Source organism: Dasypus novemcinctus, chromosome 4 (assembly GCF_030445035.2).
Source record: "Dasypus novemcinctus isolate mDasNov1 chromosome 4, mDasNov1.1.hap2, whole genome shotgun sequence".
Lineage (NCBI taxonomy): Eukaryota > Metazoa > Chordata > Mammalia > Cingulata > Dasypodidae > Dasypus > Dasypus novemcinctus.
In genome coordinates, this window is record NC_080676.1 from 60,576,356 (window position 1) to 60,594,423 (window position 18,068).

The window sequence follows — 18,068 nt, forward strand, 5'->3', positions numbered from 1 at the left end:
CATACAATTCCCTGTCCTGGAGATTGTCCTGGGCCATGGAGGGTGCAGGGAGAATTCCTATAGCTTTTCTGCTCAAAGTTCTACCTGGAGAAAAGGTGTATCTGCCACCCTCTCTCCCCTGGAGAGCCACTCCTTCAGCCCTCATAGCAGAAATGATTTGTTTGAATTGTGCAGAAATAATTGTTCACAAAAATTATGTGAGGCCATGAATAGACAAGCCACTGTGTGACTCCTATTCTGGATTCAAACAGTTGCGACATTAACACTATCAAACTTAGACCTAGCACTTGGCAGAGGGGAAGGATATTTTGAATTGGTTGTAAAAGGATCAAAAGGACAAATTTCCCACTCCCCCTTTAATTCATGAGTCACAGCCAGAAAACTATTGTAGGGGGAGAGGATGGCTCTGGCATTAGTCTTTGTGCACAGAAGGTGGTTTTTGGTGTTAGAAGACCAGAGTGAATCACAAGCTCTGTAAATTGGAATAACTAATTTAATCTTTCTGAGCCTTATCCACACATGGAGTAAAATAATATCTACATTTTACAAATCCTGTTGTGAGGTATATCCGATTGTTCATTCACTCATACATCTGAGCACCTACTATGTGCAAAGTACCTTCCCAGGTACTGGGGACACAGTGAATGAGACAGAACAGGTCCGTGCCACCACAGAACTTACATTCTACCACAGAGGCAGACAGTAAGATAACTTCAGAGAAAAACTGCAAAAGAAACCAACAGGATGATGTGAAGAAGGGTGGAGATGAGGGGCGAGGTGGCCACTCTGGTAGGAGCGCTGGGAAGGTTCTTGGAAGCCTCCCGAGCTGAGGCTATGAGGCTGTTACATCTGAGCTGAGGCCCACGGAGGAGCTGACCCCAAGCAAAGCACTGGGGGGGAGCTTCCAAAGGCAGGGTTTTCAGGCACAGATACAAAGGCCCAGAGCTAGCAAAGGCTTGGCCTGTTTGAAGAACAGAAAGGAGGCCAGTGTAGTGAAAGTAAGTAAGAGAGGACAACAGGTGAGGAGACAGACAGCAAGAGATCACGCAGGCCTTGTGAGCCACAACTCGGGGCCAGGATGCCCCTGAAGGGACTACGTGGTACTTAATGACCTTATGTGAACGGAAGCATCTATCACAGGGCACTGTGTGGGCCAAGTTAACGAGTTTTAAATAAGTACTTTTTAAAAATAATGAAATGTATGTCTTATCGGAGAACACTTTCTGTTTCCTCCCAAGGTTACATGGAGCCTCAGAGTCTCAAATCAAAGGGGCTTTTAAACACGCTTACTTATAATGATCAGAAAAAGTCATCTGTTGACAATCCAAATAAATGTTCTCTTCAATGGGGAAGCAGGTTGCTATCATCTGACATCTGCCCCAAGGTCCCAACGGCAGGCAAGGTCAGGAGGGAAGGCTCACTGTCCAAGTTAAGAGTCCCTAGCTGTTTTATGAGGGAGAAGCTACTTCAATTTAATGTTTCAGAAGTGTTAGGCTCAGTGGAGAGGGGAAGAGGAGGTCCTCCCAGGTGTGTTCCCCACTCCTCCCAACTAGAGAAGGAGTGTCATTCTTACTCACTGGTTCATTTCAAATCCTCACTTTGAGGGAAACTGGTATGTGCTCTTCCTCTGTGCTTGACTATGCTGGGAAGAGGAGTGGAAATATATCAGACACACTTGTGAAAATAAGAAATGGAGACATAAACAGCTGGGTCTGCTTTTCTTGGGAGAACTGCACTGCATGAAACTGCAGGGTCCCCGGATTTAAGCTGTCATGTATGAACATTTGATGCATGATTTAGGTGATAATCTGAATCACGAAGAAATGAAGAAAATCATGAAGAAAGGAGTGAGGGGTGGGAAAGGGTGGCAGAAACAGTGAGGGTCAGGCACAGGAATTTTGTTCAAATATTTACAGAGCTTTCTTGTGATTAGAGTGATCCCAGGTTGCAAGAATGGCAGGAGCTCCCCCTGGGAACCATGGACACTGGTCTGGGGAAGGGAGAGGACTTGGCCAGGGTGATCAGTGTCATGAACAGAGCTTTCCAGTGTTCTACTTCAGCTTGTCACAGTGCATCCTTACACGAAGTTGCATATCTACATCTGTGTGCTGCCCTTGGACAACCTCGGGAACTACTGGGAACTAGAAATCAGGACTGAGACAGAACCAAGATTTGAATGCAGATCTCTGTGTGCAACTCTGCAGCCCAAGACCTGAACTGCTATACCCAACCCTGCCATCACCTGAAACATTCCTTTTGACTCAGGGTGGGGTCTGGAGAATATGTTATGAAAAAGCTCCCCTATATGCCTTCTGTTGTGTTTATTTAAATATATGAAAGACAATTTAAGATCAATGGATATACGGAGAGAATCAACAGCAAAAGTCAACAGAGGCAGCAATCGAATGTGGCTCAAGTAATAAGGCCTCTGCCCAACATATGGGAGGTCCTGGGTTCGATCCCTGGGGCCTCCTGATGAAAAAGAAGAAGAGAAAGCATGCCTGCACGGCGAGCCAGTGCCTGCGTGGTGAGGCAAGTGCCCATGTGGGTGCCTGCGTGGTGAACGAAGTGCCCGTGCGGGGCCCGTGCGGCGAGTTGTGTCCACGTGAGTGCCTGTGTGGTTAGCCAGTGCTCACATGGCAAGCCAGTAAGAACCAGGCAGGTAGCATACTTAACCAAAACATTCTAGACACCAGCTAAACACTCATTCACATGTGAGGGGAAAAGAGGCATTTCAAATATAGAAGGACTTAGAAATTATACTACTCATGTACTAAATCTGAAAAACAAACAAACTGGGAAATACTCTAGCCAGACCAAAAAAATCCAAATAACCCCAAAACTGGGAGGATATGGAAAACACACGTAAAAAAACAGTGGTGAGCAAAGAAATCAGTAAGTTTAGTTAATTCTAAATAATTGTGGATAATGAGATTATAAATTTGTTAAAGAAAAAAGTTGTATAATTTGAAACTAAAATTCCAGATTATTTCTAGAATAATATGATTAATACACATTAAACAAACATCTGTTAGGAATAAAGAATTTGACAAAATAATAATCACAAAATAAGAGAACAGTAAACTGCCATCAAAATTTAATGAGCCATTTAGATAAAAATAATTACATAGAGGATACAAGTCACTAATTAGAAGCCTGATTTTATAGCTGTAAACAGCTTTCAACCTATCAGAAAAGTGTATCTTTTCAAATGACAATTATTTGCAATAACTGATCATGCACAAGAAAGGTTACAAAAATCAGAAATTTTCCAATCACCTTCTCTGAGCACAAAAGAATAGAGCAAATGATAGTAAGGTGACAAAAATGAAACCCTGAACTACTTTGAAATTCTAAAAATAGAAAAATTCCTAGCAAATCTGATCAAGAAAAAAAAGAGAAAACACAAATACATGATAATAGAAATTAAGAGAGAGAAGCACAAGTTTGAAGATTTAAAGAGCAATAGTCTGCTTTGTACAACTTTTTACCAATACACATAAAAAGATAGAGAAAATGGGTACTTTTTAAGGAAAATATAAATCAACAAAATGGAGAAATTGAAAAGGTTATAAACAATCTTTCTCCATATAAAATTTTGAGGCCCACATGTCTTACCAGTGGGCTCTATCAAATCTATGAGGAGCAGAGAATTCCTATATATTCCTTAATTTTCCAGAGCAAAGAAAAAGTTGGCCATTTTTCCAATTCATTCTTTGAGAATAGAATAACCCTGCTGTTAAAACTGTCAAAGACAGTAAAAATCTACAAAAATTACAATGTAGACAAAGAGATGAATAGAACAAAACAGAGTCCAGAAATATGAATAAGTGGGAATTTATTGTATGACAAAACTGGCATTTCAAATTGAGTGATGAAATGATAGATTACCCAATAAATGACTCTGGGAAAATTTATCCATTTGGGAAAAAAAAAACCCACATTAGATCCCAATCTTAAGGTATAAGTGCAGATAAATTCCCTATGAATTGCAGATGTAAATATAAATACCCCCCCCAAACCAAAGTAAAATTTACTATCAGAAAATATAGGATATTTTTATACTCTTGGATGGGAGAAGGCTTTTTTCTTAGCATGCCATCAAAGGCCAGAAAGCATCAAGGAAAACATCACTGATTTGACTACCTTAATTCTTATCATTTCTGCATGAATTCTGCTGGAGAGAAATCTGTGAAAATTTAAATGCATATACTCTTTGAGATGCCATAATTCCAATTGTAGAGAATTTACTTTCAGGTATACTTACCTAATTATGCAAAAACTTATATATAAAGGTATTAATTTTGGCATTGCTTATAATAAGGAAAAGAAAACCTAGAAATTACCGAAATGCCCACAAATAGTACACTGATTAGAAAAATTATGGTCATTTCATTCAATGGAATGCTTCACAGGCATTAAAAAGAACTAGGCTTAGCTATGGAAAGATGCCCATAGTAAGTGAAAAAATAAATCAAGTCATAATTCACTGTTTATGGCATGATTTTATCTATTTATATTTTGAAAGTATGATTGTACATTCACACAAAAATGTAGAAAAATGTGTAAACATAATAGTGCTATACTCCTGTGGAATAGGTGTTGGATGAAATTTGGGTAAGAGAAATTTTCACATTTTATCTTCATACAATAGTTTGTTTACAGTAATCTTTTATTATTACGGCAAAAGACACCACAAATAAAGCAAAAAAGAAACAACAATTTGGTGGACAATATTTAAAACATGACAAGAGGTGAAGAGCCTTAACAAGTAAGTAGCTGAAACGAATCATTAAGGAAAAGATGGGAGTAAAATGATGGGAACAGCACCTAAGGTTTACGGAGCAGTTACTATGTACAGGACTTAACTTTAACAACCCTCAGAACAATTCTACAAGGTAGGGACTACTATTACCACTGTCTTACAGATGGGGATATCAGGACCCAAAGAGGTTACATTGTTTCCTCCAAGTTATTAAAAATAGCATGTGGTAGTGTAGATATGCAAATGCAGCAGTTTGGTTCCAGAACATAAGTTGCAGTATCTCTCAACAGAGTAATGGGCAAAAGACACAGAAAGACAATACATTAAATACATAAAAAAAAAAAAGAGCCAATGAACCGAAATGTGTATTTTTAGAATATCAGATTGCAAGGACTAATTACATTAGTAGTGATAGAATAGGAGAAAAATACACTCTTGGTGGGAAGGATAAATGGTACAACCTTTATGTGCAAAATTATTTATTACATATCGACTTTAAAAATAATATACAGTCTCTGATTAAGCAATTCTCTTTCCAGGAATTTATTCTAAGGAAAAATTGGTGAAGAAAGCCAAGATGTATTTACAAGAATTTCCATAGTAAAGTCGTTTATTAAAATGAAAATTTGGAATTTCTTTTAATGCCTATTAAAGATTTGGTTTAAAAATGGTGGGAAGAATAGATAGGGTTGATGTAACTATTTAAAAAACATTGTAGAGCTATATATATGCATATGGGGAAAAATCCACACAGTTAAGTGAAAAAAGCAAGTTACTCAATGGTATCTATACTGCGAGCCTATTTTTGTTAAAAAAAAAAAAATATATATATATATATATATGGAAATTGTGGTTATCTCTAGATTAAGAAAAAACTTCTACTTTCTACATTTCTATATTTTTTGCTTCTTAAATACTATGCTATATTAGTTTTAAAATCATAAAAATAACAAAAATTTTAAGTTTTCATTCAAAGATACATGCATTAAAAATTCCAGAGCTTAGAGATCAACTCATGCATGTGCAGCCAGATATAAGGAAGGTGACCCACAGATTTTTCCTGACCTTTGGATGCCAAGAGCAAAAGCACCAGGGATTTGTGATATATAAAAGCAATCAAGGAATACCCTAGTTCCTTGAAATTTGATAGCCTATGTGACAGGAAAACAATAGTATTTGTTTGATTATGTATTTAAAGTACCTATCCCCGCCTTCTCAGAACTGGGCCTCCCAGGGAAGCCCGCAGCCTGCAGTGCAGATTACCAGGCGATGCTTTGGGGATCTGTCCGAGGTCCTGCACAGGAGGGGTGACACCTGTAGCCCCAAGAAGGAGATGCCTGCAGGAGCGGTCTTGTCTCAGAGAGGGGGCAACTGTGTGCTCTAGTTTAAATTAAAACCTATTTTATAAAGAACAGGAACTACATATTTTAATAAAATCACTTTTCTACTATTTTTGTAAACTTCTGATGTAAAGAATATTTTCCAAATGGTCAAATCCTATTTTCAAGTTTAGAAAATATTTGGCTATCACCTGAAAACTTCTTTCCTGTAAAGGGCGAAATTGTAAATATTTTAGGCTTTGTGGGTCACATGGTCTTGATTGCACCTACTCAATTCTACCATTATAGTAGGGAAGCAGAAATAGACAATACGTAAATAAATGGATGTGACTGTGTTCCAATAAAACTTTATAAAATTAGGTGGTGGGCTAGGTTTGGCCCTGGGGCTGCAGTTTGCTGACCCCTATCTTGGTTGACCCATTTTAGAAGTAGTCCATTTTATTATGGTCCCCATCTTCCCCTACTACTTAATGTTACCCAGGTTGACAGGGTGGCCTGGCTTTTGAGGTTATCTTTCCTGGGGCAATAGGTATAGGTTCTCTTCCAAGAAACGAGCTGTGTCTCAATGCCATTTACTTGTACCATGCTGGGTCATTCTCAAGTCTGATAGCAAAGGTACGGTGATGGGCATGTCTCAAAGCTGTTCTTGCTCCTTGGAGGAGCCACGTTGACTGTAACAACTGCCTGGATTCCTCCTCTGACCTTTCCAGCTCCCCCTACCACACAGCAACAGGCTCAATGTTGGGCCCTATCCAGTAGTTTAAGGGAAAACGGATATCATGCTAAAGAAATGGTATGGAGAGACTTAGAAATGACTTGTCAGAGCTGTATCTAAACAAGATTGGACACTGTATTTTCTTCTGACTAAAGATGTGGGTGCCAGTTAATGTCTGTATTTTGTAGGTACAGTGGGTCCACCCCATCTCTCTACAGACACTGGGACAGTTACAGGAAATCCACACAATGCAATGCCCACACCAGACAACTCCTCTCTAAAGAAAGGAGTGGCTAAGGTAATGTTCACACAACTCATTCTTCCCATTTAAACAGTATAAACATGGGGGAAAGAAAGTTTGCTAAAGAAATAAGCAATACATAGAGAGAAGAATTAGGAATGAAAAAAAGCTGTCATGTATCCTGGCTCCCAATCTGGTACAGTTGCAATATTGAATAATGCTTATGAAAAATCATAAAAATCACTTTTACTCTTGCTGTTAATTATGATTCATACAATAAATACTTACTGAGGACCTACTGAATGCCAGGCATTGTGAATATATTGAGACATAAATGCCATGTAGTATTTTTTAAAACTGCCTATTAATAAAATATAATGTATCTGAATCATAGACATATGTGAGAATTATATATATCCCAAGAATCATCCAGGTTCCCCAATATTTTAATAAATGAACAAGACTCATGAAGCCACAGGTTCTTATCTGAGCTAAGAAATTCTTTTTTTTTTTTTTATAAATTGGTTTGTTGTTAATGAATTTGCAAGTAGCTTTCTTCTTTTCCTAGATATGGCATCTACTATATTTAAGAGCCCTTATTTCAGAGGATGGTTTAATAATATTAATCTGCCCATTAGGAAGAAACCCTAAGGAATGCTGGCTCCATCCTACAATCACTCAGGAGCATGGCTTCCAAATGAAAGCCTTAGCTCTGATTCAATGCAGCAGAGCAGTGCTGCTGCCTGCAAGTGCCCAGAGGTGAGCAGACCTCTGAATGCTGAGCTACTTACAGCGAAGGGATGGTAGGGGGGAGCGGGGGGAGCTCCGCGGGGCCCTGCTGGTGGAGGCAGCACGGACAGTCCTGTTGAAAAGATGCCGAGTGCGCTGAGGTTCAACCCGGGAATCAGATTGGCTTGTTGCTGGGAACAGAAATGGAGAAAAAAGATGAGGGGAGGAGACCAGAGAGGCTCAGTTTGCCTGGGTCAACCTCCATCTCGTCTGGATGGCACCAGGGTCTCCTAATCAGCTCTGCTCTGGTTCCATGGACCTCGGCCACCTGCTGCCAGGGTGGGCTCTCCAAACCTCAACCTGGGGCAAAGCTTCTCTATAACCCCTGGGGGAATCTACAAGTGGTAACATGGCACACGAGGATCCTTCCGGAGCATCCAGGCCATTCACCAGCCTCTCTCCTGCAAACCCTTCATCTACTCATTGCTCACTCCTACTCCCCCTACATTCGGTGCTTTCTCTTACCCGTGGGCCCCTGCACACATTGTGTCCCCTGCAAGAAATGTGCTTCTCTCCCTCCTCCCCTGGCTAAGTCCTACACACTCTGTGGGTTTTACTTAGGTGTCATAGCATCCTGAAAGCCTCCTCTCTCACCCTCAAAGGTCTCAGCTCAAGTCCCCTTTCTGCGCTCTCCTTACATCCTTACATGGTATATCAGTTGCCTATTTAGTTATCTCTTCCCTGTGGAGATAGACTGTGTCTTTCTTACTGTTGTGTTCTCAGTGCCTGGTACATAGTAAGTACTCAATAAATATTTGTTGAATGAAGATGTTTAAAATAAATCAGATTAAAAGTTTTTTTCTAACTCTATCCAGGGAAGGATCAGACCCTTCACTAGGATATCACAGATGTAAATCCCATTATCCACTTTCTGGATGGTTTACCACTTTGGCTCTTCTACCATTCAATTGCCAGCTTCATGATCATCTCCTTGTTTGCTTATTTCACATTTAAACATGGTGATGCTCCCACAGGCTGGGGTGAGTGTTAACTACAAATTCTTGTGACTCGGAGGGATGTAGTCATGGGCCCTGTCCCCACTGTTGTCTCCCTGAACCCTAAGCAGTTTCCTAACATTTTCCATTTTCTGATCTGTGACTCAGTCAGTTAGTAACTTGCATTTTTTTTTTAAAACACTGGAAAAGTAGAGCCACGATCTTTCATCTTTACCCCATCTGAATATAAGATCTAGTAATTCTGTTATTCATCTATCAATGCATGACCTTTGGTACAGACATGAATGAAGCTAAGTGATACGCTCAGGAGAAGATGTGTGTGGCACCCAGACTCCTTGTAGCTTTTCTGGTATTTACAGAAAGAGATATTTATCATTAAGATGTTAAGAGCCACAAAAAGGAAATACAGTTATTGATGATACTTTTACAGATGGGTGGAGAGGGTGACCCTGCAGTCTCCTCCTTTACCTCTCTCCATGCAATGTGGGCTGCTAAGGGGGAGGTTGGGGTGAGGCGGGGGGTGGGGGGGTGGGGGACAGGGAGACAGACCTGAGGAAGAAGGTATTGTGAAAAGAGCTGCAGTGAAAGAACTGGGGTTTAACCTATGTAGCTCTCTCTGGAAATATATTTCTCTATGAAATGTTAGAAGATCTGGGATTTGCTTTAAAGTCATCCAATTCAGGTGGGGAAGTAGGGAAGGGTTCAGATGAGAGGAGAGGCCATGCATTGATAACTGTTGCAAATGGATCATGAATATATGAGGGCTTACTATACTATCCTTTCTCCTTTTATTATTATTTTTTAGGAGGTACCAGGGATTGAACTCAGAACCTTGTATCTGGGAACCAGACCCTCAACCACTGAGCCCCCTCTGCTCCCAAGCGAAAGCCGGGTTTTTTTTTTTTTTCTTGTTTTTTCAAGGAGGTACTGGGGATTGAACCCAGGACCTTGTACATGGGAAGCAGGTGCTCAACCAATTGAGCTATAGCCACTCCCCTCTACCTTTTGTACATATCAGAAAATTATTATAATAAAAAATGGAAAAATTTCCGCCTCTTGCTGATGAACAATATATTTTTTAAAGATTTTCAAATACCAGATTGGTGTCTTTCCATTATAAAGTGGGGACCAGGCAGCCAATCCACATCCATTAGCTAGAACAGCTGGCAAGGATCAGTGGCTGACAAAATCTACTGGACAAACTAAAAGTACAAATCAGCAAGCAATCGATTAAAAAAGTAAGTTAGGTAAAAAATATGTATTTTTAAAATTTAAGAAGTAACAGGTTAATACTGAAGAATAATAACCACAATATTATAGGAAGTTTGGAAAGTAAAAAAAAATCCTGCCTTCCTAACATACTAGCTATTTTTAATTTTGTACCTAATCATTTTGAGCTATATTATTTTATGTAATTGCTTTTCTTAAATAACATTCTATTGTAAGCATTTCTTCATTTCATAGTTATTTTTAATGGCTCCATTATAGTTTGTCCAGTGTGTTTATTATAACTTACTAGTTGGTGTCCCAAATGTGTTAATGCTTTTATCCCAAGAAGTCAGGAAGAATTCAGCACACCTGCTCTAAGGCACTTCCTTACTAGCTGAATGACAATTATTCTGAGAGATGCTTGGCTCCTTCTGAAAATGAGTTTGACAGCCACTGGAGGAAAAAACACCAGGCACTTACATTAACAGCCAGCATATCGTTTCCAAAGGCCTCACGCAGCTTCTTCATGATCTCCACCTCGGCACTGGCGCAGGCCTCCACTGTGCCTTTCACAGTAATGGTTCTTTCAGGGTTGTAGATGCTCAAATCCTGCAAGCTGGCCAATGGGAAAAAGAAAGAAATCCCCTTTTTCAAAAGGAAAAATAACATGTCAGTATGATCACAGACGAATTGTGGAGGAGGAGGTGGGGAAAAATCTGGATTCCCTCAAACACACCATGGTGTAGAGTGTCTGCCATTTTATCATAGATCTAGTTATTTAGATAGTATCCATAGTGAAAATGGAACTATTTATGCATTTATTCTTGACAGTGTTGGAAATAATTACATCACTTACAGTTATATTCCTATGTTAGAGAAAAACACACTAATGAGCTGGTCATATTGAAATGCTGAAATTCTCCATTACTGGGGGCACAATTAATTTGAATGGGTGGCTTACGATGAAATTGTTATCTTGGTCCCCGTCTCATGTTCTATTTTCTTCAAGTTTCTGCCTTCTTTTCCAATCAGTCTTCCAACCAAGCCATTGTGGGCCAAGATTTTCAGAGGAATCTCTTCAGCTCTAAAAGAGACAATTTAACACTCATGGCGGACAGGGTAGTTGCTGATCCAGAGCCATTACCCTGCCGCCTTCTTGCTAATGGAAGCCAAGTAGCCAAGGTCTTTAGAAGAGCCTGGGTCCCTCAGTAGCCCCAAAGTGTGAATTTTGAATACTATAACACAAATCACAGTAATTCTACTATCTTGTCAGTAACTGGTTAGAATTGGGTCTATGAGGCAGGTCTGGCCAAGGAGATAGGAAGAAAAGTCTATGGGTGACTTCAGAAGGTTTTTATTCTTTAAAAAAAAAAAAGCACAAGGAAGAGATGCCCCCTATCTCAATTTCTAAGTATTTTTATGTGGGAACACAATGTCTGAAATTGCTACAGCCATCCTGTTATCATCAGGGGAGTAGTAGGCATCCTGAGGATGGTTAAACAGAATGATAGGTCTTTGAGTCCATGATTCAACTGACTTAGAGTTATTCCACCTTAGAATTTCTGTTTACATGACATAATCATTGCTTCTTATTGCTTAAGTCACTTGTGTTTTCTTGAGACCAAAAGCATTTAACAGATACATTACTGAGGCCTCAAAACAAACATGATGTTTGAAGACATTCCACTAGAATGTAATTAACAAAGGGCCAAAATTTATATCTTTTTTGTTTACTATTCAGTTCCTGGTACATACAACAGTGCCTGGCACATAGTAGGTGCTCAATAAATATTTGGTAAATGAATTAAAATAAAGTTTAGGCTTCACAGATTCCTCTTCTCCTTTCTTCTCACCCCTCAAGTCCCAGCTTATATATCACACAGAGATGGATGCTCTGAAGCTCCCAAATCCCCCTCTGTCCCCCTAAAAACTTGATTAGGCCCCCCAATTACATGCAGTCACTGGACACAGCATTTTCCCGCGACAGCACTTCCTACTGATATAATTACTTGTTCAATGAATGTCATTTCCAATGGACTGTGAGCTCCATGACAGTAGGGATGAGGTCTTGCTTGTGGTTGTAAGCGCAGCCCCAGCACAGTGCTTATACAATACAGGAGCCCAAGAAAAATTTATTTCAAAGATATTTAAGCATTTAAGCTCTATCTTGGTTCTATATGAAAACTTAAAAACAAAGTTATAATCTATCTTTTTGATTATTTAGAATACTGTAAGCTGTTTGCACCTAGGCAGAAGGACCAAGGATGGTGTTATTTATAAAGTTCTCTATAACTTGGATGAAAGAGGAGCTTCCTCAAATCAAGCCACAGCATTTGGGAAATTTCAAAAGCCCAAAAAGAATAAATTCAAAAATAAAAGGTTAGAGTCCCTTATGACATTTGAGAATAGATTTGCAATGCTTTCGTTTTATAGACTTTCTTCTCAGTTTTGGTACACTCTTATTTGACATTATTCACCAAATTAATTTTACATTCAATCCATCCTTCACTGCTTCTCCATGAAACTGCCACCACTATTCATGAACAGATTTTTGCCAAACTGACAAAAGAGCCTTTTAATGTATTATCTATTCTATCACCATAATTTGCTTATAATACAAAATCAATTGGTTTAGTAAGAACTATATTTACCATTCAAAATGGTATAGCTCTCATTACACATGGCATCCTAAGAAACAGTCCATAAAAGAAAGGGAGGGGGAGAAAGAGAAAGAAGAGGGGGAAGCGGACTTGGCCCAGTGGTTAGGATGTCCGTCTACCACATGGGGGGTCCGCGGTTCAAACCTGGGGCCTCCTTGACCCGTGTGGAGCTGGCTCAATGCCCAGTGCTGATGTGTGCAAGGAGTGCCCTGCCGTGCAGGGGTGTCCCCCATGTAGGGGAGCCCCACTCGTAAGGAGAGCTGCCCAGTGCGAAAAAGGTGCAGCCTGCCCAGGAATGGCACCGCACACACAGAGAGCTGACGCAGCAAGATGACGCAACAAAAAGAGACACAGATTCCCATGCCACTGACAACAACAGAAGCAGACAAAAAAGAACACCCAGCAAATGGACACAGATAACAGACAACCGGCCGGGGTGGGGGGGGGTAGGGGAAATAATTAATAAATCTTAAAAAAAAAAAGAGAGAGAAAGAAGAAAAGAGGAAGAAGTGTCAAGTAATCCCTCAGAAATCAGTTTCTACTCCTTAAGGAAATGTAACCCAATTTTAAGAGAGTACAAATGGTTTACAAGTGTAGTGGTAAAAACGTTTTCTGTTCTGAAATGGTAAACAATGGTTTTTATAACAATGTGCATTCAATATGCATACTGTCCAATACAGTATCCATTAGTCACATGTGGCTATTTTTATTTAAATTAATTAAAATAAAATAGTTCAGTTTTTCAATTTTGCTATGTACATTTCAAGTGCTCAAGAACAACATGCAGCTAGTGGTGCCCGTACGGAACAACACAGTTATTGAACCTTTCCATCGTCACAGGAAGCTCTGGTGGACAGCACTGGACTACACATTCCTACCAATGGGTGATGGAAGTATAAGGATCACCAAGAGTAACACTCAAGTGCTGAAAAGCTGTATTATAAATGTAAAAAATTAGTTTCCCATTGGAGTCTCCTTGTGAACAAACTCCTTACATATAATCCCTCCCCTGCTCCCTTTTACTGAGTAATAGATTTAGGGCCTTCAACATTTTTCCAGGGTTAAAAATGGGAATCTACTTTTATTCTCTCTTGAGTGATCTGAGCATTGCATGAAAACTTACAGTTTGGTCTCGTCAGCCTCTTTCTGCATGATTTCAAGAATCATGCGGCATGCTTCAGAGGTCCCCTCTGGGGTGGCATGGATTGTGACAGGCTTCTCTGCAGCCCCAGAGTTCTCCTTTCTATGGATGTCTACCCTGTAGAAAAAGAGCCAAGAGCCATAAGCAAGTCACCTGGGACAGGGCCCTCATCCCAAGAAAGCACCACACCAACCAACTTAAAGCAAGGGCACAGACAAGCAAGCATCTTAGCATGTTTCCAACAAATACTATTCTCCAAGAAGATGGCAAGCAGTGCAGAGGGATTGTGCAAAACTTTCATTCTGTGTAGCTCCATTTAGAAGAGAATGGTTCTTACAGGAGTGCTGTGGGATGAAGGCACCAAGCCAACTTGGTAATGAAGCCAGTTTGGTAAATGAAGTATTTTGTGCAGTCTTTCAAATGATCGCAGAAGTGAAGGGCAAAGTGAGAAGGATAATACTGCACATGGGCACAGTGCCGGTCGCTGAAGTGACTGCAGCTTTTAAAAAGCCATATGTTAATCCAAATCCAAACACCAAATTCAAGCAAGCTTTATATATATATTTGGTTGTGGATAGAAAACAGAGGCATGCCCTCTCTCTGCCTCCCAAAGTTTTTGGTTTCTTTTTCACTGGCAGCCTGCCTTCTTCTAGGCTCTTACTACTAATGGGTCAAAAGCTTGATGACTTTATCAGAATTCTCTGGGTAGTTGTGGCCCCACTTGTATTTGTTAACGTTCAAAATCACATAACTGGTTGTATCTGCTATCCCATACCCCCTTTTTTAAACTTTGCTTGCTAGAAAGTCCAGAGCCAAGTCTTTGGCCTACTTCTAAAAAATGGGCACAAACATTGAGAACGAATCTCACTTGTATTTAAACTTGTATTTCTTAAGTCACCTTATACAATTTTTGGAACAAAGTGATACATAAACAAACAAACAAAAAAACACTTTCATAGTAAAGCAAACCTGGAGGGAAAGGGCTGATTTTAAAATAAAAGGAACACCTGACAGAAATTCCCCTCTCCACTCTCTGCATTTTTTCATCATCTCACTCCTAGAATTATGAACTCTGGGACATGGGACTCACCCACAGAAGTGTCTATTATTTGGCGTTAATGTGGGCACTTTGAAGAAAGTAGCATTTTCTCTTTCAGGTTACATGATACTGAATGACCTGAATAAAATGCACTAGCTCATGTGAATAACTAAAATTTCTCAGTAATTTAGTGCTTTTGTATTATTTCACCCAATCTGTCCAACTGTATTAATCTTCACAATAACCCTGGCAAAACAAAGAGTAAGCCCCTTTTTATAGAAGCAACTCATGCTCAGAGAGGTTAAAATTTTTTCCAATCTCGTATAGCCATACGTAAGTCTTTGTTTTCAAGTCCTATATTTTCTTCATTACATCATGCTGTGGTCTTATGAACAAAGAAAAACCAACAGGTCCACAAGTCATTTTCCCCACTACAACTCCAACTACCAGCTTATTCCCTTAAAGAGACAGAACATTAAACATGAGGCCAGTGTACTTTATTTCTTGCTCAATGTAGCAGTGACTCACCCACATCTTTTATGTAGCATTTGCGAGATGACCCTGGTGGTCTCAAAGAATGAATACCACCCAGGGCTCTGATTTGGGAGAAGAGGTAAGAACTAAGGTAAGCAGGTTCTAGCACCCCACGAAGTTCAACTCCACACCTCTGCAGTTTTAGAAATAGCCTGCAATGCATCTACAAGCGTCAGTCAGCTCATGAGAACAATCTTGGCTCTGAGATGATTAGTATTCTCTTTATGGAACTTTAGTTTTTCAGGGTATGATCTTTAAGCTGTTAGCATGAAAGCTCATGCTTTCTGTTAGTTTGTTAGTAGTCCTGTTTAAAGAAGCCAGTGTCCTATATGGCACAGCTCCCTACTGCTGACACAAGCAATAGTGGCCTGAGGTTGGCTGAGACCCACCAGCACGCAGGGGACCCCTGGGAAGGAAGCAAAGGAAGCCCCGGAGACACGTACCGGGACTGGGTCTGTTTAGTGATGTTCTTTATGGTCAAGCCCTCCTTTCCGATGATGGCACCAACAAACTGGGTGGGGACCAGCATCCGCAGCGGGAAATCAATCTGTCTGGCCTGAGAAGAGCCCCCAGGGGCGTGGCCTTGCTCTCGGGAAGAGTGGTCCCCGCGCTGGGCTCGCTGAGGGGGTGGAGGGGAGCTCACCTCTTCATCTGGGATGTAGGATATCTTGAAGGAGTAGTTCTCAAACTGATGCCCGCTTAGCTTCTCGATGGCTCTGAAATGCAGCAGAGCAGGGGAGCTTTGTTAGAAAGCAACATCACAGAAGACCTTCCCCACAGACTGGTTCATTCACTCTTACTTACTAGGTGCCTATGTGGGTAAGTATAGAGGCCAGGCACTGAGGGTACAGTAGTGAGAAAGCAGACACCACTTCTGCTCTTCTAGAGCTTGAAGTAATGATTAAACAAGAAACTGCAATGTATAGGCATGGTCAAACCTGATATACTATTTTGTGTTCTGTTTTTTTCACCACTCAAGTCTGTACCCTTCCCCTATCATTAATGCTTTGTAAATGTTGATATAAAGGTATGACTCATTTTTCACATGATACATATTTATAATTGAAAATTCAGAAACAGGTAAGCATAAATAAGAAATCATCCTAACCCATCCATGTCTTTCCTGTCCTTCTTAAATATATTATTTATTTAAAGATTTATATATTTTATTTCTTCCCCCACCCCCCCACCCCATTTTCTGTGTCCATTTGCTGTGTGTTCTTCTGTGATGCTTGTATTCTAATTAGGTGGCTCCAGGAACCAATCCTGGGACCTTCTGGAGTGGGAGAAAGGCAATCATTCTCTTGTGCCACCTCAGCGCCCTGGTCTGCTCCATCTCTTATTGTCTCTCCTCTGTCTCTTTTTGTTGCGTCATCTTGCTATGCCAGCTCTCCGTGTGGGCCAGCACTCCTGCATGGGCAGCACTCCTGCATGGTACAGTACTCTGCACAGGCCAGCTCTCTGCATGGGCCAGCTCGCCACAAAGGCCAGCTTGTCTGGGCATCGAACCCTGGACCTCCTATATGGTAGATGAAAGCCCAATTGCTTGAGCCACATCTGCTTCCATAAATATATTATTTACAAAATGGATTAACATTGAACAATTTTCTAACCTTTTAAAAAAGTTAATACTCTATAAACATTTTCTCATGTCATTAAATATCCTACAATGTAATTTTAATGGCTATTTAAAATTCTATTGGATTATAATTTTTGCAAATGATTCTCTATTGTTAGATATCTATGTTATATCTGATCTTTTACCATTACATATGGTGTTGACATGGGCATCTTTGCAATCACAAATCCCAGTGGAATTATTGGGTCAGGAGTATACAGAATTCTAACATTATTGTTAAGTATTGTGCCCAATGGCCCTGGGGAAAGGTTTCACCATTTCCTGTTCTATAGTATTTTTTTCAAGGAGGTACCAGGGATTGAATCCGGGACCTTATATATGTGAAGCAGTGCTCAGCCACTGAGCTACATCTGCTCTGCTGTCCCATAGCATTTCCCACCCCCCACCCCCTGAGGTGGCTTCCTCATCTGTTTGCTCATTGTTTCTTCTTTAGGAGGAACTGGGAACCGAACCCGGGACCTCCTATGTGGGAGGTGCATGCCCAACTGCTTGAGCCACATCCATTCCCTGCTCATTGATTTTACTCATTTGATATTTGTTTTCTTTAGGAGGCATGGGGAACTGAACCCAGGACTTCCCATGTGGGAGGCAGGTGCCCAACTGTCTGAGCCACATCTGCTTTCTCCTGTCCCATAGCATTTTAAGAGAGCACTTCCTTCCCTGGATCCATAAAAGCATAGGCTATTATTATTTAAAGATCATTATCAATTTGATAGGGGGTAAATGATATACCACTACTGCAATTTAAAAATTATATGTGAAGTGGGGTATTTTTTCACATGGTTTTTGATCAATATTAATCCAATTCTACTCAGGATATTTAGGATTTGTGAATTTATTACAAAGTAGCTGCTTTTGAGTTCACTAAGGCAACAGAGATATATACTGAGGTCTCACCCAGGGAGCAGCTAGACAAGGACTGGAAAAAGGTATGTTGTTGTTATATCTCCTGTACACATATGGGTGCGAAAAGTTAACAGCAAATGAACTATTGCCTTTTAAATGTGAAATTAAATGTGTCTTCATGTGTGCTGAAACCT

General features: G+C 40.3%; 1 protein-coding gene across 6 annotated transcripts in view; it reads right to left on the reverse strand.

Moving 5' to 3' along the window:
- IGF2BP2 (insulin like growth factor 2 mRNA binding protein 2) overlaps positions 1-18,068 on the reverse strand; it is a 210,174-nt gene that overhangs the window by 17,350 nt on the left and 174,756 nt on the right. For 3 of the 6 annotated variants that reach the window (XM_071214666.1, XM_058295494.2, XM_058295496.2), the window contains exons 6-10: positions 15,833-16,105; positions 13,799-13,933; positions 10,977-11,099; positions 10,496-10,631; positions 7,853-7,981 (exon numbers count right to left, since the gene is read on the reverse strand). In XM_071214666.1, coding sequence (XP_071070767.1) covers positions 7,853-7,981; positions 10,496-10,631; positions 10,977-11,099; positions 13,799-13,933; positions 15,833-16,105 — 796 coding nt within the window. The remainder of the gene's footprint in view (positions 1-7,852; positions 7,982-10,495; positions 10,632-10,976; positions 11,100-13,798; positions 13,934-15,832; positions 16,106-18,068) is intronic. The other 3 variants (XM_071214667.1, XM_058295495.2, XM_071214668.1) reach the window with 1 other exon arrangement.